The sequence below is a fragment of the Gadus morhua genome, chromosome 9 (assembly GCF_902167405.1).
Source record: "Gadus morhua chromosome 9, gadMor3.0, whole genome shotgun sequence".
In the NCBI taxonomy this organism is placed as follows: Eukaryota; Metazoa; Chordata; class Actinopteri; order Gadiformes; family Gadidae; genus Gadus; species Gadus morhua.
In genome coordinates, this window is record NC_044056.1 from 10,558,582 (window position 1) to 10,584,035 (window position 25,454).

The following is a 25,454-nucleotide window of genomic DNA, read 5'->3' on the forward strand; positions in this document are numbered from 1 at the left end:
AGCATCCATGTTTTTCAGACTTGGTAGCTCGGACGCACGTAGGTCGGAGGCGACGCGTTTCCCATTCTGACTTTCCACCTCTGACCGTTGACGACCTCAGCAAAACACCGTAGTGCTTTTGATGTTCTTTGCCTGTGTAGTAAATTAGTCACGTGATGGTATTGGATTGGCGCACAGACTTGCGTACTCGCCGACACCTGATAATACATTTTAGGTGGTATCGGAGGAATTAAGGATACTGGTATCGGTATCAGAACAACTCTAGACCATATGGGTTTGTGTCAGGCCCTGTCTGAACCGTAGGTCTGGTTAGCGGGGAGACCGTGTCCAGACAGATGGAGGCATTGCGGGAGGCATGGCGTCCCGTTGTGCCTGGCCTCTCAGGAGAGGAGGGGAGCATCAGGCAGGAGCATGACAGGAGAGCATGGTGACTTTTGTTGTCTTTTATTGTAGCGTTATTTCAGCGTTGTTTTGATGGATTTTAGCTTCTCTTCACCGGCTTTTATGATTAGGCTGTATTAAGGGATTGTAGTAACCTTGCCAACCAAGGACCTGTAGGATTCCTCTCCATCCTCAAAAGAAAATGTTTATCTTCTGAAAGTTTTCCTACTTTTCACTGCTTGTTATTGTGTCTTTAAAGCTGTAGGTTGAGTGGCTTGGTTTATAGAAGATTTTGTGTGTGTGTGCGTGCATTTGTTCGTGCATGTATGTTTGTGTGTGTGTCATTCTGTGTTTTTGTGTGATTAGTCTGTCTGTCACCATCACTCGCATATCTCTTGTAGGTATTTGTCCTTGTATGTTTATCTATCTATCACTCTATCTATCTCTATATCTCTGTATCTATTTGTCTCTATCTATCCATCTCCATCCATTCATCCATCCATCTATCTATAGATCTATGGATAGATCTATAGAAAGCGATTTGTCTGTGTTTTTACGTAATTAAAGCTGTAGTTTTAGTGTTTTTTTCAGAGTAGGTCTTACGTATTTAAAACCGTAGCTTTATTGGGCTCAATGACACGTTGAACCTTGTGAAACCCCTGATGATGACGACGTTCAAAAAAGTACATTCGACTTGACGGTGAAGTATGCAAAAGAGTACAAGCTGGGTAGTCGTGTCAACCTCACGGAGCTTTGCCAAGGGCAAAGACTTTGTGCGGAGCCCGGTCGCGTGGCAGACAACAGACCCATCAGCATGCCTGAGGCCTGGCAGACGTCTCCGCCACGTTGCTATTAATTAGCGGCCTCTGAATATTGATGTGACATTTAAAATGAACGGCGACCGAGAAATATAATCGGGATAATGGCTCAGTGTGTGTGTGCGTGTGTGCGTGCGTGTGTGTGTGTATGTGTGTGTGTGTGTGTGTGTTTTCGTGTGTGTGTGTGTGTGTGTGTGTGCGTGTGCTTGTGTGTGTGAGATAGTGTTTGCATGCATGCGTGTGTTTCTGTCTGTGTGTGTGTGTGTGTGTGTGTGTGTGTGTGTTTTTGGGTGTGTGTTTGTGCATGTGTGCGTGTTCACAGTGTGCGGTGATGTGTGTATGTTCGTTGTGTGTGTATGCATGTGTGCGTCCGTAATTGTGTGTCAAACAAGTCTCCTCCTTGCTCCTCTTGGTTTTGTGCTTCAGAGACACTGAGGGAGCGTTCATCCATCTCTCTGAACGAGGCGATGTGTATTTCTGGGAGCTACGGTGAAGAGTAAAAGAGTGCTGTGACTTTTTCACATTGCGGGCCGAGGCCAGAGCCCTGCGCCAGCTATACGCTGGATGTGCTGTCATCAGACCTTTAGGATGCGAGGATGAAGAGGGGAACGGCGGCCTCCGCGGGGACCCCAGTCAGCACTTCATGGCCAGCTCATTTGAATGCGTCGCTCTGGATGTTTCTGAGAAGCACTCGGTTGCAGACAGCGTGCCTTTGGGACTGATGCGTCTTCACACACGCACGCATGCACGCCGAGACGCAAACATGCGCACGCACGCACACACGCATGCACACACATGCACCCACGGATGCAACCCTGCACACGTTCACGCACATACTTGCACACGTTCATAAACAGACACGCACACATGCACAAACATGCTGTTCAAGCACGTTGACACGCACTCCCACACGTTCATAAACATACTCACACATGCTGTTCAAGCACACACACACACACACACACACGTTCATTAACACATATACACAAACACACACACAGACGATGTCCATGCACATACAGACACAGAAGCACACACATGCTGTTCAAGCACATACACACTGTTCAAGCACATACACACACACACGTTCATTAACACACACACACACACACACAAACACACATGCTGTTCATGCACATACACAAACACAAACACACACATGCTGTTCATGCATGTTCACACAAACACACACACACAAACACACGCACGCGCACACAGACACATGAACACGGCCGAACCCAGGATTTATGGATCAGCCTTGGCTCTGCTCTGCAGCTGAACCTCCCTCCCTGCCCTCTCTGATCCCGGAGCTACGGTTACATCCCCCAGTGGCCCCGGCCCCCTATCCCCCCCTCACCAGGGCCGGGGTCCATGTATCACGGCCACTCTCCCGGGCCGGGGGACGCCCTAATCCGTGCACGGTGTCTGTGTGTGTGCGTGTGACCGTGCGTCTGTTCGCCGCTGCGGGATTTGAGTGTGCCTTATCCGTCTCGGTGGCTCAGTGTTAATCATATCACATCCTCTCCCCGCGAGCCCACCTGTAATGAGATTCTGCTCCGGCGTATTGTCTGCCTGGAGCTGGGGGCTGCTCACCGCATCGAGCCGCACCGCGATGACTGATGGAAGGAAGAGAGGAAGAGAGGAGAGAGACTGGCGTTAGAGTGAGAGCACTGAGCTGGGAGACACAGGCCTGTGTGTGTGTGTGTGTGTGTGTGTGTGTGTGTGTGTGTGTGTGTGTGTGTGTGTGTGTGTGTGTGTGTGTGTGTGTGTGTGTGTGTGTGTGTGTGTGTGTGTGTGTGCGTTTGTTTTTGTGTTTGGGTGTGATCCGTCTGTGTCACCCTCACGATCTATTTCAAGTATTTGTCCCGGTATGTCTGTCTGTCAGTCTGTCTATCTGTCTATCTATCTATCTATCTATCTATATACATACAGAACGCTATTTGTCTATCTCTCCATCTGTCCGTCCATCACTCTACCTACCTATTAATTTGACTGTCTGTCTGTCTGCCAGGGAAGAGAGAGGAAAGACTGATGAGGAGAAGCGAGGAGATGTGTGGCAGAGAGACGAGAGTGAAGCCGTGGGCTGGCTGGAGAAACTAGGTTCTGTACCTGAAATGTTCTCAACAGAGAGGAGAGACATCTGAACCGGTTGACATACAACGCTCAGAGAGAGAGAGAGAGAGAGAGAGGGAGAGGGAGGGAGAGAGAGAGAGAGAGAGAGAGAGAGAGAGAGAGAGAGAGAGAGAGGGAGAGGGAGAGGGAGGGAGGGAGGGAGGGAGGGAGGGAGGGAGGGAGGGAGAGAGAGAGAGAGAGAGAGAGAGAGAGAGAGAGAGAGAGAGAGAGAGAGAGAGAGAGAGAGAGAGAGAGAGAGAGAGAGAGAGAGAGAGAGAGAGAGAGAGAGAGAGAGAGAGAGAGAGAGAGAGAGAGAGAGAGAGAGAGAGAGAGAGAGAGAGAGAGAGAGAGAGAGCACGCCGGAGATGAAGGCTCAAACAGAGAGAGACTTATAGAGGCAAGCTGTGCTTGTTGCCAGCTTTGTTTTAGTTCCTTTTCTGCTAAGACTGTCACTCAATGAGGAACTATAACCTTGTGCGTGTGTCTATGTGTGTCAATTTCATTGAGGCTGTTTGTTATTTGATTCTAACAAGAAGCAGGGAAACTTGTTGGTTCCTTGTCTTACACGCACACACACGCACGCACGCACGCACGCACACACACACACACACACACACACACACACACACACACACACACACACACACACACATCAAACGTTACAGAGCAGACACATTATTATCAAAGAGTATGGATCATTTACCGTTAAAGTGATTCCCACATGTCTTAGTGAACAGATTGGCTGTGCATACACATACAACTCAAACAGTATGACATAATACTACCATTGTGGACGGTAACTCGTTATAAGTATGCTAGCATTCATATGGCAGTAATAAAACATCTCAGTTGAGAGTTGGGTTTGGTTGAGTTGTATATTTCTGCATAACCATCACCCTGCCGCAAACACTACGCATTTGTGGGCGGTCACTCTTATTCAGGGACGCAGCGGGTTTATATTGTTTGTGTTTTTGTTTGGCTAACATCGTGACGCTCCCTGGCGGCACTTCACTTCGCTGCAATTTGTCAGAAACAATTTAGCCGCGCTGAGCTAGCGTCAGCAGTTAGACACAGCAGAGTCTGTACTTTAATGAAGGATCTGTTGAGACAGATTAGCATAAATGAGAGTCTGCGGCAGGGGCGCTTCATGCAGTTAGCCGGCCCACTAATTAAGCTGAGGTAAACATCGTGAAAAACGTTCTTCTATAGCTCTGGAGACGTCGGCAACTCGGAAGGTAGAGAGAGAGAGATTGGCTTGAGTTGTCGAATTGTTGCGTAAAATGATTTTTATCCAATTTGAATCGAAATGAAGGGGGTTGTGTTTGAACGAGGGGAGCTCAGTCAGGACTGTGTTGAGAGTGCCTAGCCCCCCCATAATTCAAACACTGCATTTCACGGCCCTGTTCTGCTTCTGATAGTCGTACTTGTTTAAATGCTCCATGAAGTGATGATTGTTTGCCTTTTATGTTGTTGTTGGTGTGTGTGTGTGTGTGTGTGTGTGTGTGTGTGTGTGTGTGTGTGTGTGTGTGTGTGTGTGTGTGTGTGTGTGTGTGTGTGTGTGTGTGTGTGTGTGTGTGTGTGTGTGTTAGGATGTCTGTTTATACATGTTTGTGGGTGCGGGTGTCTACGTCTTCTTATCTCATTTCCATTCGTATGTATCTTGTACGATAAACTCGAAGCGCATGCCAGACGTTTATAAGGTGTTTTTGTTGTTTATCTGCTAAATGTATTCACACCAGCAGTGATCCTTCAAGAATCTCACATGATTTGTCACTTTTAAACATTTCAAGTAAACACATCCTGTCCTAGAGATGTTTTACTCCCTCAACATTTGTTCTGAATGCCTTCGGAATACATTTAGGAAGAACAAATGTTCCCTTCATTTGTGCTTGCAGCGCGGTAAACAAAATACTGCATATAATTACCGATATTAAAGCTGTCACATAAAGAGTTACAAAGTCGGAAATCTGCATCTTTTATTTTTCGAGAGGTTGGTTACTCGAAAAACATCTCAGGTTCACACATTGACACACACACACACACAAACACACACACACACATGCGCACACTCACACACACACACACACACACACACACACACACACACACACACACACACACACACACACACACACACACACACAATCTCAACACTCAAAAGGCGGTTCATTCCAGATCTGAGCGCCGTCGAGTGTCTCTGCTTTCCCGTCTCGAAACACGGGCGGCTTGTTCTGACCTGACCTTTGGTGTGGAAAAGCACTGGGCTCGGGGTGGCTTGCTTGGGATGGAAGACACACTGACTCACTCTGTGACCAACTCCCCCCCCCCCCCCCCACCCTCCTCCGGTCAAAGGGAGCTGCTCACACAGCAGTGCGGTGTCTTTGGACGACTGCGCCTGCCTGATATTACTGTTGATGTTTTGGGAGCCAGTCGGCTCTCTCTTCTTGGGCCAGCGGACCAGACCGTACTCTCCCGTGTTTACGTGTTGAGACTCGTAGGGCACAGACTTGACTTGTTGTTGACGAACCGCTAGGGCCCCACGTGTCCTAACCCTGGCCCCTGCCCGGCCCCGCGGGCTAACCATTTCCCCCTCACCAGAGGCCACACATCCCCTTTGTCTAGCAGAGCCACGGGGCCGGGCCAAGAATAAAACCTGGGGGCCGAAACAACACCATCAAGCAAGGCAAGGGCCCTAATTAGAGTCCCGGGCATGCTGAGGAGACGGATAAAAAAGCAAGCTGTGGCCCCTGAAAGGTCCCCCAGGGGCCCATGCTGACGCAGCATCCTGGCAGGAGTCTTGGCAGCCCCTCTCGGCGCCCTGTCCTCCTCCGCTCTCGTTAGGGGGCAATTAGCCGAGTAGTGGGCTGCTCCGCAGGCTTTGCCGCACCTCAGCTACGGCCTCCGTGGGTGGGGGCCCCTCCTATAAACTGTCTGCTCCGCCCTGGCGGTGATGTCATGGTGAATCACCCCCCAGGCCTGTGGTGCTGTCGGTGGACTGGGAGAGGGTTGTGCTGGGAGGGGGTTGTGCTGGGAGAGTTGTGCTCGCGGGCAGGGCTCCGTATGAACCCATAGACACAAAGCATAGGGCCACTAGGTCAGGAGCTCCGGCCCTCACAGAGACAGGGAGCATGTTTAGGGGACCATTGTTATTATACTATCATCAAGAGGTGAAGGTTTGAGACATGTTATTTATCTGCTCTCTCTCTTGCTCTCTCTCTCTCTCTCTCTCTCTCTCTCTCTCTCTCTCTCTCTCTCTCTCGCTCGCTCGCTCGCTCGCTCGCTCTCTCTCTCTCTCTCTCTCTCTCTCTCTCTCGCTCTCGCTCTCGCTCTCGCTCTCTTGCTCTCGCTCTCTCTCTCTTTAACTGTGTGTGTGTTGTCTCTCTCTCTAACTGTGTGTGTGTTGTCTCTCTCTCTCAGCTCGGTACAGAGTGGACTGCTCCAGGCGAGTTCAGCAAGTTCAGGTCCCAGTCTTCTAAATCAGTACAGTAAGTACACACACACACACACAAATTCACACTGGCATGCACACGCACACGTACACATGGTAGGACACACATACACAAAAACTCACAGATGCACGCACATGCATACACACGCACACCCACAAAAACACACACACATACACCCGCAAGCATACACACACACACAAGCACATGCGTGCACACACAAGCACATACACACACACACGCAAAAACACGTTAGATACCACAGCCTATAACCAAGGCAGGGAAGCTAAAAGCTGCAGTGGTCGACGGCTCCTAGCATGTTAGCATAGAGAGTGAATCGCCCCATTGGTCTTGATCAAGTGCATCCTCCTTATCTACTTCACACACACTTACAGGCATGTGTGTGTGTGTCTGTGATTAACATTCAGGCCTAGAAACACACACACACAAAGAGCCCATGCCTACTCGCACACATGCATTGTGCGCCCAGCAGTTGTGTTCATCGTGTGTGAATAGGCTCCAGCCACTCAGCTGGCACACATGGCTGTGTGAAGTGGCCCTCATGTCAAGGCTCCATGGGAGCACTCTGAAGAGAACGTCTCCAACCCAGTCTGTCATATTATCGCCTTCGGAAGGCCGCCGACCATGCGAACGTAGAGGATACTGTTAGTTCAAGTGACTGCTAATTACCCTGATGTGTGCGTGTGTGTATGTGTGTTTGTGTGTGTGTGTGTGTGTGTGTGTGTCGTGTGTGCGTCTAATTCTTTGTTTTGGTGTCTCTAATTATGTGTGTGTCTACGTGTTTTTGTATGTATGCTGTGTTTTTGTGAGTGTACATGTGTGTGTGTGTCTGCAGATGCTTGTGTGTTTGTTTTAGGATGTGGTGTCAACATGTGTTAGTGTGTGTCTGTAGGATGTGTGAGTGTATGTATGTATGTGTGTGTGCGTGCGTGTGTGGATCAAAGCCTTTGTGTGGGTGTCTAGGTTTGTTTGCACGCATGCATCCGAGTCTCGGAGGCTTACCGTATAAATATCTCAGCCCTCTCTCTGCTCCGGTGCTTATCTCAGGGTGGAGGGCTTCAAGTTTTCCTTTTAAGGACTCAGCTAAAAAGAATCCCTGTGCTCGGTGCTGCGCAGGTTGTTCTGAAGTCTCTGTGATTGTGAAGTCGTTCTCCTCGCCTGCTTCAATACGTCTGCCTTGTTTATCTGTTTGTGCCTTCGGAACAAACAGAAACACAGACTCAGACGTGTGAGAGGGTGTATTGAGCTCTTGTACTAAAACCTGCTTCAGTGTTGTCGTTTTTCTTTGCCCTAACACAAATGACCGGACCCAGCACACCCTTTACAATACACTAGCCCGGGAGGAACACAGAAATGATGTGAACGACGTCAGGTAGTCATGATCACACACACACACACACACACACACACACACACACACACACGCACACTCACACTCACACTCACACACACACACACACACACACACACACACAAATGACTGGGCTAGCACATGCTTTACAATACACTAGCCAACGTCGGGTAGTCGTTGATGTTCACACACACACACACACACACTCTCACTCACACACACACACACACACACACACACACACACACACACACACACACACACGCACACGCACACAAATGACTCAATGATCTACACTACAGCACCTCACTGCCTCTGTCCTGAGAATTCAGCTCATGAATGTATTACATTAACTGCTGATCAGGCTCCATGACTAAAGATCCCAGTTGTTGTACTGCAGTTTATACAACAGGGCACTGAGAATTACACACAATGTGCACAATAAATCATCTGCTTTACTCCATTATTCAACGAGGAAGCTCGTTAAGGAAAATCAAGATAGACGAAGCTATTGCCACTGCATTCAGCATACAGCTTTCTACCTGTTAAACAGTGACTCATTATCCAGAGAAGTACACAGAAATCCATACACACACACGGACACAGGCACATGCACACACACTTACACACACACGTTCACAGGCAAAAAATACACAAACTAAAAAAATAAAAAAATAAATAAAAACCAGATGCACATAAATCGTACCATTCTCAACCAGTTCCCATTAGGCCGATGAGGTTGTGAGTCCCACATAGCGATGCGTGAAACGCTCTCCTCTCGTTAGCCCAATGCCGGGAGGTAACGAGGGATGAGACAAAAGGAGAAGGAGGGGTAGAAGGAGATGAGAGAGGGGGATGGACGCGTCAGAGAGTTGCGTCAGTACCAGGGTAGTTGAAAGGTTTCCTGGGTTGTGTTCTCTGCGTGCACTTTCGTCAGCGATGACGAGAGGATAACCCTAGACAGAGCAGAGATAAAGGCAGGAACACGAGAGCATGTATACCGTCCTGGTATCAACCTGAGTTTGTGTTTGCACTCTAGGCCGTGTGTGTGTGTGTGTGTGTGTGTGTGTGTGTGTGTCTGTGTGTGTGTGATTGCCAAAGGATAATTTGAGAAAGTGTGTGGTCAGTAAACCCTGACGTTCGACTCAGAAAGAAGAAAGAAAGCGAATCGGTCAGAGAGGTTAACCGAGATGGGAGCAGAGAGAGAGAGAGAGAGAGAGAGAGAGAGGGAGAGAGAGAGGGACAGGGAGAGGGAGACCGAGAGAGAGAGAGAGAGAGAGAGGGAGAGTGAGAGAGAACGGTAGAGTGGGAGATTGAGAGGGATTGAGCCAAAGTAAAACAGAGACAGAGACAGTCTATCTCTGTCTGTGTGTCTAGGGCGTATGCATGTGTGCGCATGAGTGTGTGCTTAATATGTGTAGTATAGCGCTACAGCCAACCAATGTGACAATCAACTGAAAAGCATCCTTGAACTTTTCCTCTGACCTTTCGGTGCGTTTACATTTACATTTGCGTTTCGTCAATGCTGGTCAACAGATTGCTGCTCCCAGTAAGGTGATGTCATACTGGTTGCTGAAGTCACTGGGCAGCTACCGGTATCGTCGTTAAACAGAAGTGTGTTCAATTGAAAAAGAGACGGACACAGACTCGCTAAAGATCCGATAATTTGTGTTCACCGAAACGGAGTGATAATCTTCTGTAATCAACAGCGTATCATTTTTTCTTTTGTGGTATCCTAAAAGACGGGCGACAAATTGAAACGGATGATTCTCCAAGCTGCCTGTCGCCCACTCATGTTATGCAGGAAACGTTGCCCATCCACTCCTGCTCACACTCGCTTCACACGGGCGGTCATTAAAAGCAGTACATTGAGTCAGGAGGGACTCTTCTGCTGAGCTGCGTGAGGTATTATTCATTTGTATCTCAGACGTTTAATCAATTGTTCTGTGTCTGCTTGCTCTATTCTATTGCTGTGTGAAGTTGTACTGCTGTTCGGTCTTGGCCAAATCACCCCTGGAGAAAGAGATTTGAATCACAAGGGGCTTCCTGGTTGAATAAAGGTTTAATAAAAATTCAAATAAAACAGTTCAATTCAATTTTATTTGTGTAGCCCTTAATCACAGGTACTGTCTCTTTATAAATACTCCACTTTATAATGGGGCCTAGTGATAGATTTACCACCAGTGGAGTCCCAGAACTAACGTAGCTGAATCCATATTTTGGGGGAGCCAAAGCTAGAGGGACGTGGAACAGGAGGTGGAAGACACTTGACGTACCAGCGGCTGCTGTGATTGGTTGGGATGAGTCCATTCTTATTGGTCAGGTCATCAGACTGGGAGATCCAGGTGGTTTGAAGGGCAGGTTGTCTCATCGGGGGAACATCTGCTGTAGCCTTGGAAATTAATAAGTCCAAGACAAGCAAGCCAGCTAATGCGATCATATACTCTGCTACCGGTCGTTATGATGTTTTCGTGAATGATTTTTCATTGATTTAAACCACAGGGTTGTGCATGGAAATCATTTTCACAAATATTGGTTTGTAAATAGTTGATTCAGATCCAGGGTGCAAAGTAACTCAATATTTAATTGTGATATTCTTCCCAGTGTGTATTCCCAGCTCCAATGTAAAGCAGTCAATTTGCTGTCTTCCTCTTGAATGTCAAACGCTTGAGATGAAACAGAACAGACAGGAAGGGGTGTGGGGGGGGGGGGGGGGGGTAATAGCAACAACGGAAACCTCTGTTGGTGATTTTTCCCCTCGTCTGTCAACCGCCCACCGCGGCGTGGAACAGGATTCCCGCTCATTAGCTGTATCCTCACGCGAGCGCCTCACAGCTTACGTACGCAAATGGTTTGAACTTATACATTTGCCTCTGTAATCCAGTCTGTGATAATCACTGCCTTGTTTCAAATTCCCCCCCCCCCTCCCGCGACATCTCTTTTGAAACATCACACGGCATCAACAATTAGCTTTTGTCATGTTCCATATGCTGCCACATGCCGTGCTCTGATGTCTTCCTCGTCCGACACGCTGGGAGTGGTTCTGAGTCCTTGGAGGCTGGTTCAAGGCAAGGCTGATTGGCAAGCGGCATTCTGGGTAATTAAATGACCGGCCGTTTAAGGGCAACTTTCCTGTAGTCCAGTGGCTCTCAAACTCATTATACTAGTGTACCCCCTCACCCGCCCTTCACCGGCACAAACAATTTTTTGGTATGAAAAAAGCTTACGTTTGTGTTGTATGTGCGTTCAATTTGGCATTAAAGCATTGAACATTAAAATGGTTCAAATGCTCACAATTTAGTGGGAACATGGGCCTCTGCTTCATGCAACTGTTGTCAATTTTCTCACCAAAAAAAATGCCCAACGCCAGGGGATTGTCAGAGCATGTAGAGGTGAATCCCATTCAAATGTATTCTTCCTGGGATGATGGGAGAGCCCTTATGTGTGATTTCTTGTTGGTGTTACTGTGTGGATTGTTTTATGGGATGTGAATGTTAACTTCCACCTTCTATGCCTGAGGACCCCCTTAAAAACACGCTGCCGACTCTCAACGGGTTTATCCTCTAATTAATTTAAAATAAGACGCTCCAACTGTTTTCTTTAACCACAACCAGACACTTATTTGTACAGCCTTCAGCTATAAGCATGTCACTGTCTCGGAGATGTGCTAGGGAGGAGCAGGTAAGGGACGTCTTGATCAAGGTCAAGGTTTTCCTACAGGTCATCCTTGATCTACAGGTCATCCTTGATCTACAGATCATCCTTGATCTATTGGTCATCCTTAATCTACGGCTCGTCCTTGATCTACATGTCATCCTTGATCTATTGGTCATCCTTGATCTACTGGTCATCCTAAATCTACTGCTCGTCCTTGAGCTACATGTCATCCTTGATTTAAAGGTCATCCTTAATCTACTGGTTATCCTTGATCTACAGGTGTTCTATAGGCCATCCTTGATCTATAGGTCATCGTTGATCTATAGGTCATCCTTGAGCTACAGGTCATCCTTGATCTACTGGTCATCCTTGATCTGCAGGTCATCCTTGATCTATAGGTCATCCTTGATCTACATGTCATCTTTGATTTACTGGTAATGCTTGATCTACTGATCATTCTTGATCTCCTGCTCATCCTTGATTACTGGTCATCCATGATCTACTGGTCATCCTTGATCTACAGGCCATCCTTGAGCTACAGGTCATCCTTGATCTATTGGTAATCCTTGATCTGCAGGTCATCCTTGATCTATAGGTCATCCTTGATCTGCATGTCATCTTTGATCTACTTGTCATTCTTGATCTCCCGGTCATCCTTGATTACTGGTCATCCATGAATAGAATATAATTATTTTTTGAGTAAATCACCCTTGGTGATTTACTGGTCATCCTTAATCTACAGGTCATCCTTGATTTACAGGTCATCCTTGATCTACATATCATCATTGATCTACTGGACATCCTTGATCTACAGTTCATCGCATTCAATTAAATATTTAAAGCCTAAATAAAATAAAACAAGAGAAAAGATGCATGGGGATAGCACAGTGATGGAGCAATATGGCTAATGGCAGATTTACTTGATTTAATTTAAGTGGTATTTAGATCCAGATCTTTAGAAATGTTAATAGTAGCCCTGGGAATCCTTCCTCACCCCTGGCGGTAAGCAAACCCCAATTTGAGGCCATCAAGGCCCTCTGTCAAAATGGCCGCTGCATCAACATGTCAAAGGGATCAGTGAGAGCCTTAAGGACTCTGTCTGTCTGACTTTGGAGGCTCTGATGAAAAGTATTTTTTTCGTGTGAGGTGGAGGATTATACGAATATAAGACCTGCAGTACTGCAACAAGAGCTAATGATCTAATGGTGGGGGGAATCCTTTTTATCTTAAAAGACACAGAAAATTGAGGCCTCAGGCCAAAGTAGTTTATAAAACATTTATTTTTCGGCATAGATTGCCGCATAATAATTAAGATGTCTCCCTTTTCAATGTCCAATGGCCCAAAGATCTCTAAAAACTTTGAGGCAAAAGATGACAAACACAGATCACAGGCCAGTCCTTGTAGAAAATCTGACGTTATCTGCACACACCAGGCTGGCTCACAGTCAGCTCTGGGGTCCCTTGGTGATGCCGACTAACTAGGTTTATGTAAGCGCCTCAGAGACTGTGAGAGGTCCAGGTCTGTGCTGGCCCCTGTGTGGGTGTATCATCTCATTTCATAGTCTGAGGGCCGCTCGGAAAAATGAAAGAACATGTCTGCACACGTATGCACGCACGCACGCACGCACGCACGCACGCACGCACGCACGCAGGCAGGCACTCACACACACACACACACACACACACACACACACACACACACACACACACACACACACACACACACACACACACACACACACACACACACGCTCGCTCGCTCACACCCTTACACACACACACACACACACACACACACACACACACACACACACACACACACCTTCATATCAACGTGGCTTTTAAGCCTGCTTGCTTTTTTCTTACAAATATCTGGCCTCTCTCTCTCAACTGTCTTCATAGACCTCAAAAAGTCTCGCATGATCAAGGTCACCAACAGATCACTGACCTGTTATTGACGTGTGACTGATAAAGTGTACAGCGGTATTTTACAAAACATGAAAACGATCTGCTTCCAAGTATAGAGCCGCCCACTCTCTCTCTCTTTGTCTGTCTGTGTCTCTCTCTACTTCACAGACACTCTCACACAGCTCAGCACCTCTCGTGGGTCATCTGGGTTCATCCCTTTCTAATGAAGTGCTGTCTTGTGTTCTCAGGTGTATTGTTTTATGACCCAGGCAATCTGCCTCATTCACTTTATTTCCCTCCTCCACTCTCTATCTCTCGCTCTATCTCTCTCTCTCTCTCTCTGTCTGTCTGTCTGTCTGTCTGTCTGTCTGTCTGTCTGTCTGTCTGTCTGTCTGTCTGTCTGTCTGTCTGTCTGTCTGTCTGTCTGTCTGTCTGTCTGTCTGTCTGTCTGTCTGGCTCGGCTCTCTCTCTCTCTCTCTCTCTCTCGGCTCTCTCTCTCTCTCTCTCTCTCTCTCTCTCTCTCTCTACCATCACTTTGTCTCGACTTTATTTTTTCTATTGCTCCTACTGTGCGTGCAGGTGTGTGTATGTGAGTGTCGTCTCTCGTCCTCGCCCATACGCCTGTGTGAGTATACAATATTGATGCCCTTTGCTGGTCCGTCTGGTCGTTGTGCAGTTCTTCCAACAAGCTTAGATCATAAAGCAGAGCCCTTCAGGAGATATCTCCCTCCTCGGCCATCTCTCTCTATCATTCTCCCTCTCCCTCTCTCCCGCCCTCCCCCCTGTTCCATCGCTCTCTCTTCCTCTCTCTTACGATGTTGATCGGAGAACAAGCGTCTCATTCCTTTGCTTCGCATCTCAGAGAGCCCGGGGTTTGCGCCCGGTTGTGAGGAGAAGTCTGGCTCCCACCACAAGGAAAACAGGAAGTAGGGGAGACTCTTGGTGTTGTCGGCGGCTCCTGCGCGCCACACACGCCTCACACACAGGTTTCCATTCTCCTAGAGGAGGTCTTCAGAATAAAGAGGGAGCTGAAGTGGGTGAACAGGGAGTCTGACCAGGAGCCCCTCCCCCAGTTGGTGCAGAGTAATGTTTGCACCAAAATAAACCCAGGCAACGACAGCAATACGCACCTGAATGTTCCAGAACACACCCACGCTCCGCCATTGTTGGCAGACTTCCTGCCAGATTAAGACCAAAGAATGGCTGGCATATGACAAACTAGGAAAAATTTTGCCTTGTCATATCCCAAATCTGACTTTAAATGGTAAATGGACTGCATTTATACATTGCTTTTCTAACCAGTGGCCACTCAAAGGGCTTTACAATACTGCCTAACATTCACCCATTCACACACCGACGTCGGTGTCAGCCAGGAGGAGCCGGGGATCGAACTAGCATCCTTCCGGTTACCAGCCAACCCGCTCTACCTTCTGAGCCACATAATGCCCCCCCTCCCTTATTTAGAGAACAGGGCGGAGGGGGCCATTCGCTCTCTCTCGCTTCATATTTGCTTCGACCCGTGTCCCTGGAGGCGGGGGTTGGAAGGCGCCTAATTGGTTAACAGTGAAGCTACAGTGGGTTTCAAATCAACGCCATTCAGACCGGCCGCGGTAGAGAGACACTGATGAGGCTCCGTCCTGGGTCCTCTCTCTCTCTCTCTCTCTCTCTCTCTCTCTCTGTCTCTCTCTCTCTCTCTGTCTCTCTCTCTCTCTCTCTCTCTCTGTCTGTCTGTCTGTCTGTCTGTCTGTCTGTCTGTCTGTCTGTCTGTCTGTCTGTCTGTCTGTCTGTCTGTCTGTCTGTCTGTCTGTCTGTCTGTCTGTCTGTCTCTCTCTCTCTCTCTCTCTCTCTCTCTCTCTCTCTCTCTCTCTCTCTCTCTCTCTCTCTCTCTCTCTCTCTCTCTCTCTCTCTCTCTCTCTGGCCTCCGTCCCCTGTCTCCACCCTGTATCCCCTGACGCAAATGAGTTGTCTTAGCTAGGATATCTCCTCCGCCCCTTTCGGTGTTTGGTTTCCAGTCCAGGAAATAATCACTATTCCTAAAACCCATTGTTCTTGTTTTGCCTGCCTCTCATTACATCCTCCTCCCCCACTCCCTTGTTTCAGTTAATGTCCTTCTTTCCAATTCCTCCCTTTCCATTTCTGCTGTTATTATTTTCTCCCCCTTTAATTATTTTCCATTAATTAACTCTGATTGATTATTTTACACCAGAGAGAGCGTTCACGTCAAATCGGCTCAGGACTGAGGACACATCAGTGTGTCCTAGACAGGAAGTGCTTAGGAGAATTAGCAGTCGATGATATGACGTACGCCCATGAGGTCTGAAGTTCCCTAACAGCTACAGCTCCTGCTCTAAAGGGTCTAGCCATAGGGAACGAGGGAGCGGTCGCAGGCAGTATTGGAACAGTGAGTCGGTCCTCATTCACTGTTCCGGTGGGAAACTGAAGATGGCCTCTCCGTGACCTTTGACCTGAGGGCTGATCCGATGAGGGACAGCCTGAGAGGGTTGGAGGTCAGCTGACTCGTCTCCAGGCTGACATTTGGCAGGGGCAGTGTTCTCTCCCCAAAACCTGCAGGAAGTGACATTTACGCTCAATTCGCCACACACAAGTGGGTGTGGCCGTGAATGTGAAGTGTGTGTGTGTGTGTGTGTGTGTGTGTGTGTGTGTGTGTGTGTGTGTGTGTGTGTGTGTGTGTGTGTGTGTGTGTGTGTGTGTGTGTGTGTGTGTGTGTGTGTATTTGTGTGTGTGTTTGTGCGTGTGTGTGTGTCTGCTGTTCTTCTGCACCAGTTTCTATACCAGGGTCTGTTTCTCAATGTTCATTCCTTATTCTCTCTAGGCAACTAACAATCATTTTCAAGGCCGATTTCTCCTGATCAATTATTTAGTCTAGGGAATATCTGAAGTTATGCAATCACAAGTTCCCGAAGTCCAATGGGATCTACTAAATTTGATGGATCCAAACCAGCAGCCCAGATAAACAAAGTATTCATTACCTAATGATCCATGAACCAACTATTAGAATTCCTGAAGCATCAAGAAGCAAAAGTTTTGAATTTGTACTCAATAAATTACCATAGTTATTACTGATAACAAAAATGTGATTTGGCCAATTTCTTTATCCATGGCCTGAAGTTTGACTAGGCTCATGGCTGCGGCCCTAGTATTGCTACGCAGTGCAACTAACCTAGCTGTGTTCTCTGTACCCGTGGCTTTTTGAGCTCCTCCCAAAAGACTGAAGACTCACTTGTTCAGAGTTCACCTAGACTCTATAGCCTCCTCCCTTACCCCCCCCTCCCCCCCCCCCCCCACACACACACACCCCTCTTAGGCACTTATTGTAAGTTGTACGTCCTCGTAGTTAATGTACGCACTTATTGTAAGTTGTACGTTCTTGCACTTAAAAATAGTGCTCAGCATTGTGTAGCATCTTATCCTAGCTGTCTTTATTGTATACGGGGAATGGGTTAACCTCGAGATTGTAAGTGCTCGGCACTCGGTTCAATGAACACCCTTATTGTAGCAACAGCGATATTGAAAGTCGCTTTGGATAAAGCTGTACGCTAAATGCCCTAAATGTAAATGGAGATGTAATATCAGAACATTGATAGCCATTGGCTGGGCGCCAGCTGCAGCCCCAGGCCTTAGCTCCCCACCCCCCCCCCTAGGCCCTTCTGCCCCGTCGCTGCCTCCCTTGCCTCCACCGAGAGGCCTGGTTGCAGAGAGCGTAGTGTCGCTCCACCGTGGGATCTCACTGTATCTATAATTGAATCACTTAAGCGCTGCCGACTATTAGCCGGCCGAAGGACTTATGGCTGGAGGTGGGGGGGGGGGAGACGGGGGAGACAGGGGAGAAAAGAGGGGGGGAGACGGAAGGGAACGGGCAGGGAGACGGCAGGAGTTGGAGAGCGAGCTAAGAAGTATGAGCAAAGAAAGAAAAAAATGAATCTTCAGAGGAAGACGAGAGACAAAGATGGGGGAAAGAGAGAGGCAAAGAAAGAGTGGAGGAAGGAGAGAGAAAAAGTAAAAGGACGAGAAAGAGGGAGATAGGAGGAAGAAGGAGAGAGCACGGCTGTACCAGCCTACATGACATCATAGGAATACTGATCGAGTGTGCGCCAGCTGAATGCACCACTTCTCAGACTTTAGTGGCTCCCTGCAACTCACATGACCCCATTAGTGGCTGTGGGTGTGTGTCTGTGTGTGTGTGTGTGTGTGTGTGTGTGTGTGTGTGCATGTGTGTGTATGTCTTTGTGTGTCTGTGAGTGTGTGTGTGTGGGTTTGTGTCTTTAAGTGTGTATGTGTGTGTCTCTGTGAGTGTGTGAGTGTTGTGAGCAACTTCATGCCTTTGAGTTTCCTGTGTTTGATGTTGTATATGTGGGTATGTGTGTGTGTGTGTGTGTGTGTGTGTGTGTGTGTGTGTGTGTTCACACGTGCGCGCACGTGCCTGTGCGCGTGTGCGCGCTCAAGCGAGTGTGTGTGGGTTTATGCATGTATTTTTGCATGCATACTAATGCGACCCGCTCAGATAAATATGCTGGGTGGTGTGTGGCTCTCAGGCAGCTTTACCTCCGCCTCACCCCTCGTCCCCTCCCTGCTGGAGGTAATTGGTTGGCGAATGTGAACGGAGCCGGCAGAACCACGCTGACCTGTGAAGACGGCCCCGTCCCTCAGGAAGAGGGCTTTACCATCTGTTTTCTTAAGTATGACTGTGGTGTGTGTGTGTGTGGAGGGTGTGTGTGTGGGCGTGTTGGTGTATGTGTGTGTGTGTGTTTGTGTGTATGTGTGTGTGTGTGTGTAGGTACATGTATTGTTTGTGTCTGTGTGTGTAGGTGCATGTATTTTGTGTGTGTGTGGGTATGTGTGTGTGTGTGTGTGTGTGTGGGGGGGGGGGGGCACCCTATCAAGCTTTGTATTGACATAGCTGTCCCATTGTTTGATTTGCATTTGTTGGTTTTAATTGTGGGTGTATGTAAATGTGTGTGTGTGTGTGTGTGTGTGTGTGTGTGTGTGTGTGTGTGTGTGTGTGTGTGTGTGTGCGTGTGTGTGTGTGCGTGTATGTGTAGTTGTGTGTTCGTGTGTGTGTGTGTGTGTGTGTGTGTGTGTGTGTGTGTGTGTGTGTGTGTGTGTGTGTGTGTGTGTGTGTGTGTGTGTGTGTGTGTGTGTGAATTTGTGTGTGTGTACATATGCGTGCGTGTGTGCGTGTGAGCACGTGGTTGCTTGTGTGTGTGTATATGTGTGTGTGTGTGTATATGTGTGGGTGTATGTGAATGTTTGTGCGTGTGTGTGTCTGTATGTGTGGTCAATTGTAAGACCGTGTTAGTGGTTGAGCAGCATGAACACTTGAATCTCTTCACGTCATCATCAGCGTTTCTCTTGTAAAGTTTGAAGCGATTGTGAAATTGTGGTTGACTTGAATGTTTGAGTACGGCTGCTGTCAGGAGACAGCAGGTTAGAATGAGACGGATGACCTGGCCAATCAGAACAGCTGCTCCAAGTCCAAGGGCATATGGTTGCCTTTTTTAATTTAAATTAGTGGATAACACCTACATTATGCACGCACACACACGCACACACACACACACACACACACACACACACACACACACACACACACACACACACACACACACACAAACACAAACATTTGTGCACCTACGCACACACACACACACACACACACACACACACACAAACAATACATTAACCTACACACACACACACAGGGACAGGTATGCACTCCAAAATAATGCACACAGAAATGCACACTATTGCGCATGCACACACATGCTCAACGACATTCACGCAAACATGGCACGCATGCATACACACACATACACACACACACACACACGCCTCCCGGCACCATGGTTCTAATTAGCGTGTTCTGTTGAGCCGCAGTGTAATTAGGATCCATGCAGAATGGTCTAAAGCGTCTGTAATGAGAACAACACACACCCGGGCTCTGTCAGGACCGGGCCTCCATGCTAATGAGGGTACAATAGAATAACGAGAAGGAAAACAAAATAACAAATAATAAGATTTGATAGGATGAGGTGAACGTGTGAGTGAGTCTGTGTGTGTGTGTGTGTGTGTGTGTGTGTGCGTGTGTGCATGCCTGTGTGTGTTTGTGTGTGTGCGAGCCCGCGTGTGACTGTGTGTGTGATTGCGAGTGTGTGTGTGTGTGTGTGCGTGCCTATGTATGTATTTGTGCAGTCGCGTGTGTGTGTTTGTGTGCAGGTGCGCGCGTGTGTGTGAGTGTGCGAGTTTGTGTTCATTCACGTGCGTCCGCGTTCGTGTGCGTACGTGTGGGAGGCGAGAGACTTCCGAGCGCCGCTCCTGAATATATCCGTTGTGAGGTCGATGAAGAGAGTGTTCCCGACAGAGGGACTACTTTGTCGGAGGGGCCCCGGCTCTCCCGGTCCAATGAGCAGCGAGCGGCTGACGATTCAATAGACTTTTGTGTCCACAAAGCGCGTGGACCTTCACGTATCTCCCTGTGTATCTCCATACTCCTTTGTCTCGGGTTCTCTTATCGGCCTGGGCCCGTTGAAGGGCTCCAATTAGACAGACAATTAGCGGCTCCACTGATCCTGTGAGTCACTCGCTAATAGCTGTTCCTCCTCTATCTCTCGCTCGCCCGTCCCTCGCTCTCCGCCGCCGCCGTTTGCCTGTCTTTTGTGCTGCGTTTGAAACGGCCGTGCGCGTTGCCATCGTTTTTCCCAGCGTCGGGTTTTTCCTCTCCAGCACACAATGGACCGAGCCGCTGCCGTCTCTGTTTGACTGTGCGTTGTCGAGGTATGCTCGCCTATCGAAACACATGTTGAAACTTCCGCTCTGTCTGGCATATTCATTCTTTAACACATTCGGTCACTCACAGACACACAGTCTCTTCTTGTTTTCCTTTTTATTTGTGTATTTGTCTTTGTTTGTATGTGTGTGCGATCATTGTGTGAGTGAGATATGCTACGTACATTCATCTCAATTTATTTACTTTTTGTGCATGCTTGTGTGTGTGTGTGTGTGTGTGTGTGTGTGTGTGTGTGTGTGTGTGTGTGTGTGTGTGTGTGTGTGTGTGTGTGTGTGTGTGTGTGTGTGTGTGTGTGTTCATGCTCTATTTGACCTTATATGAACCGCAATTCATGACCAACCGTCTTTTTGAAGTGGTCAATCTATTCATTAGCGTCAACTTTTCCAAACATTAATAAATAATGTCTCCTTTCATCTCCACAGCGGGTTTCCTGGGTGCTTTGAATATCTTTAAGAAAAAAATCTGTACCACACGACTCGTTGCTAATATCCAAGTTGTGATGTGCTAACACGCGTGCTAACAGACGACAAGAACAGGACAAAGTCCGGTAGCATAGCGTGCTAACAGACCTTCTTTCAGATTCCGTCAAGGGGAAAGATTCAATCCTCCAGCAACAGCAGAGACAAAAACCCAGCATTCCTCTCCCATCAACCCCTACCTTGAACAGCTCGGTGGCCCACGGGATTACATCACACTATGTAGATCACCGATATGCAAACGCACAAACCTCGAGCCACACACTCTATCTCCTGCCAACATCTCCTCCCACGCACGGACAACGCACCATGCCACACGACACGATGAGTGCCTCATCTGAAATCGATTTCACAGGCATGGCGCCCGCTCAGCACCCCGCACCACCCCTTGTGCCATGAGTCACCCCCGGTGCCCCCCACGGTGCCCCCCACGGTGCCTGCTCAGCCCCCCCGAGCACGACGTTGTTTAATGAGTAGGGGCCACGGCTGGGGCCCTGGCTCTTAGTACGGGGCCCTTGAGATGCCCTGATTGCTGTTTCAGCAGCATCGGCGGATGTTCTGTATTCATGAGAGTGACCTTAGTGGCCTGTCACGCACACCCACCATGATTTATGGGATAAGGAGGTGCAGGAAGAGGAGGAGGATGAGCACCTATATCTGTCTGCCTGACCTGCTCCGTCGCTCACACACACAAACAAATGCATGCATGCACATATGCATGCACAAGCTCATACGTGCTCACACACACACACACACACACGAATGCAGGCATGTACACACATGCACTGACAAGCGCACACCCACACACGTTTGTGCACACACATGCAGGCACGCGCAAACAAGTAGATGCACACACACATAATAGCATGCACACACACATGCACAAGCTCCTACGTGCTCTTACACACACACACAAATGCATGCATGTACACACATGCACTGCAAACGCAGGCCCACACAGGTTTGTGCACACACATGCAGGCACGCACAAACGAGTAGATGCACACACATATACTAGCATGCACACGCACACATGCACAAGCTCCTACGTGCTCACACACACACATGCAGACAGATAGACAGCTGACAGACAGGCACACACACACACACACACACACACACACACACACACACACACACGACGCACACATGCATAAGCCATGGCTTTTCATCATTCATGCTTCTCTTTTCCTCAAGCGGTCGTGGTGTACATGTGCACCAGAGCCCAGTCACCGGACGAGATAATTGGATTCATTTCACTATTAACGAGCTGCGTCGGGCGGGGTCCAGCGTGCGTCTCGAGCACGTCTGCTGATAAAAGAGGACATGAGCGCTGTCTTCGGAAACAGCAGACGAACAGGAGAGGGAACAACACTCAGACCCCCTCGGGAACCACATGAGAGCACAATGAGAGCGCATGAATATGAAGACACTCCGAGCAACTCTGAAGTTAAGCACCGCCGAAGGCTGTTTCACAAGTCTGCCGGCTGTGGTAAACACAATTACCATGGTTTTTGTTCATGGGTAAAGGTTTGCCAATTATCCCCTTATCAGGCGTGAATTACACATTCTGCACAAAGGAAGCACTTTTAACACGCGTGTACGTAGACACACACGCACGCACGTTCTAAATCATGCTTGGTCATTGAAAAACACAGCCATGTTTTACTGGATGCCGTTCCTGTGGCCGTTGTGCAAACAGAGGGGGAATGCATTTGGTGATTAAATAGTCTGCTTGTGTTTGGCAGGAATAAACACACAATTATAATCACATTTTAGTTTTGTTTGTTGAACCAAACAAAAACACTGAGAATATTACCATGCCCAAAGCGTAGGTGTTCCCTATGTGTTTATAGGCACTCCGGTAAGGCCATAATGGCCGTTCAGAGTGTGCTTCTTCAGGGACAAACAGGTTGAACACCCCCAGAGAGCTTCTTTGGCACGACATATTCGCTCGGTTTAACTGCTAGATGTAGCCAGCCTATTTCTCCTGTGAATTCAAAACCCTATCCTAAACATAGCACCTGCTACCTGTCACTAGGCTAAACGGCATGGTAACTAATGATATAGTATAAGAGTATACCTTTCCCTCTGCAAAGTGTCAACCCTCACATGGACTCACCTCAAAGGGCGCACATTTGTAAGGTTGTTAATGTGTTGCATTACAATGCAATGCAAAACGATTCAATGCACCACAATACGAAACCTTGTGAACATGCAACCTCTGCACATTCTCTGGTAACAGAGAATGTGCAGAGGTGGATTCAACCAAGTTGATTTGTATGTATCCTATCCATTTGTGTTGGTCATGTTGTGATGCCTTTCCCTCTGTTGATTGTGCTTGTCACCGCCTGCTGTGAACAGAGATCCCTTCTGGGCCAATGTAGATGAACCGAACGAAACTGAACAAAGTTGATAAGCGATGATAACACTTAATAATTACAGCCACCGTAATCACACTGCAGCTTAATGCAACGCTGATTGCTCCGATGTGACTGTTGGCAATACTTCAAGATTTTCAACATGTGCAGAGTGTAGTCTTTGAGTAAAGCTCAAATGATGGAAGGATTTGGTCAATGATGATATCAATATTTCAGATCATTCAGATTTCAGAATAATTCATTGCATTTTATATGGCGTTTTCCGAGGCACTCGAAGCGCTGTACGTGCCCGTATCATAGGGAGATCATTAAAGTGGGCCTCAATGCATTCATATCACATAGGATAGCGTCTGACGTGTTTATAGAAATTATAACTGAGTTAACTGTCCGCAGGAACCTCAGGAGGTAATGGTTTGAAACATGTTCTTTATCTCCTCTCTCTCTCTCTCTCTCTCTCTCTCTCTCTCTCACTCTCACTCTCACTCTCACTCTCACTCTCACTCTCACTCTCTCTCTCTCTCTCTCTCTCCCACAGCCTCATCTCATCCAGGCGATATTACTTTGAGGTTCTCCACAAGCAGGACGATCGAGGCTCAGATCACGTGGAGGTCGGGGTGAGTGGACGACTTTCTCTTTATTTGGTTCTCTCTCTCTTTCTCTCTCTCCAATGCAAACATCACCCGCAAGGCCTATTTGAATGCACCAATACTGGAGGCGTGAAATTACAAATGGGCTTGGCTGCAATGATTGCAGTTAAATGGATACAAAATGGAACATTTTCTCCCCCCCCGTCTCTCTCTCTCTCTCTCTCTCTCTCTCTCTCTCTCTCTCTCTCTCTCTCTCTCTCTCTCTCTCTCTCTCTCTCTCTCTCTCTCTCTCTCTCTCTCTCTCTCTCTCTCTCTCTCTCCTCCCCAGTCAGTTTCCCCTGTGGTTCTCTCCTTCTTTAACAAACAGCATCATTTAAGTTTACTTTCCTTTTGGTCGCTTGACCTTTCAACAACCAATGAATAGGGTTTTTCTTCCCAGCAAATCGCTCCTTGCAAACAAGCCAAAGAAAAGCTACGTGTGTGTCAGAGTAGGAGCCATTTGTGTATGTGTGTGCGTGTATGTGTGTGCGTGCTTTTTTGTATGTATGTGAGTGTGTGTGTGTGTATATGTGTGCGTTAGTGCTGTGTGTTTATGTGAAGTGGAGAGAACAGGTAATGGCGGACCCCTGTGGTGATGACATCACTGAGGGGGGCGCCCGTTTGTTGCTTGTCATGATGACCTCACGGAGATCAAGGTGTCTTTGTTCAAACCTCCGTCCACTTTAGCCTCCTCCTGTGTTTGAGCGTGTGCCTAGTAGGGATGGGACCGAATATCAGATTATTCGATTATTCGTTCCCGAGGGTCAAAGTAGATTTTTAACATTTGGACTGTTACCTGTTATGTGCACGTTTGCACATAACAATCAATCTCATGGACCTAAATAGCAGTCACCCTTGGGGTTTTGCTACCCCTCAGAAAACATTGATTTTCTGATATTTTCAACCACTTGTTTAAAAAGTACAAGATGAGTTTCATGAGAGAGCGCACTGAGCTAATCTCATGGTGAAACCATTAGCCGTACTGCTAAAGAATTAGACATGTCAATGGCAAATGTTTTCTGATTAGTTATAGATTAATCTATACATTATAAAATGTGTTGTAACTTTGAATGAGACTTTGAATAATGCTTAGTCTACAGGTTATTTAGGCTCCATGCAAACTTTTATAAATATTTATTTCATTTGAAGGTAATGAATCATCCTTTTTCACCAGAAGTCGCTATGGAACCATTTAAGCCGACTATGTTCCATTAAAGCCCACCTCATGTTTTTCAATAGGAAGTCCATGTTGTCAGACCGATTCTCACTGTAATGAAATGCCAGGCTGTTCATTTTAAGACTTGATTACATGGGGTTATATGCATCAAGATTATACACTGTCCAAAGTATTACATTTATCTTAGTATAATAGAAGAAGCAAATTTGTTCGCAGGAAGATAATTACTACAAAAAGAAGAAATCACAGCACCAGTCCTAATATAGTAGAGGAATAGGCTTAATGGGTACCTTTA

At 47.6% G+C, this 25,454-nt stretch overlaps 1 protein-coding gene across 1 annotated transcript in view; it reads left to right on the plus strand.

Moving 5' to 3' along the window:
• Nucleotides 1–25,454, plus strand: part of b4galnt4a (beta-1,4-N-acetyl-galactosaminyl transferase 4a) — a 136,163-nt gene that overhangs the window by 86,985 nt on the left and 23,724 nt on the right. Inside the window, exons 7-8 of the mRNA XM_030366359.1 lie at nucleotides 6,729–6,796; nucleotides 23,892–23,970. Coding sequence (XP_030222219.1) covers nucleotides 6,729–6,796; nucleotides 23,892–23,970 — 147 coding nt within the window. The remainder of the gene's footprint in view (nucleotides 1–6,728; nucleotides 6,797–23,891; nucleotides 23,971–25,454) is intronic.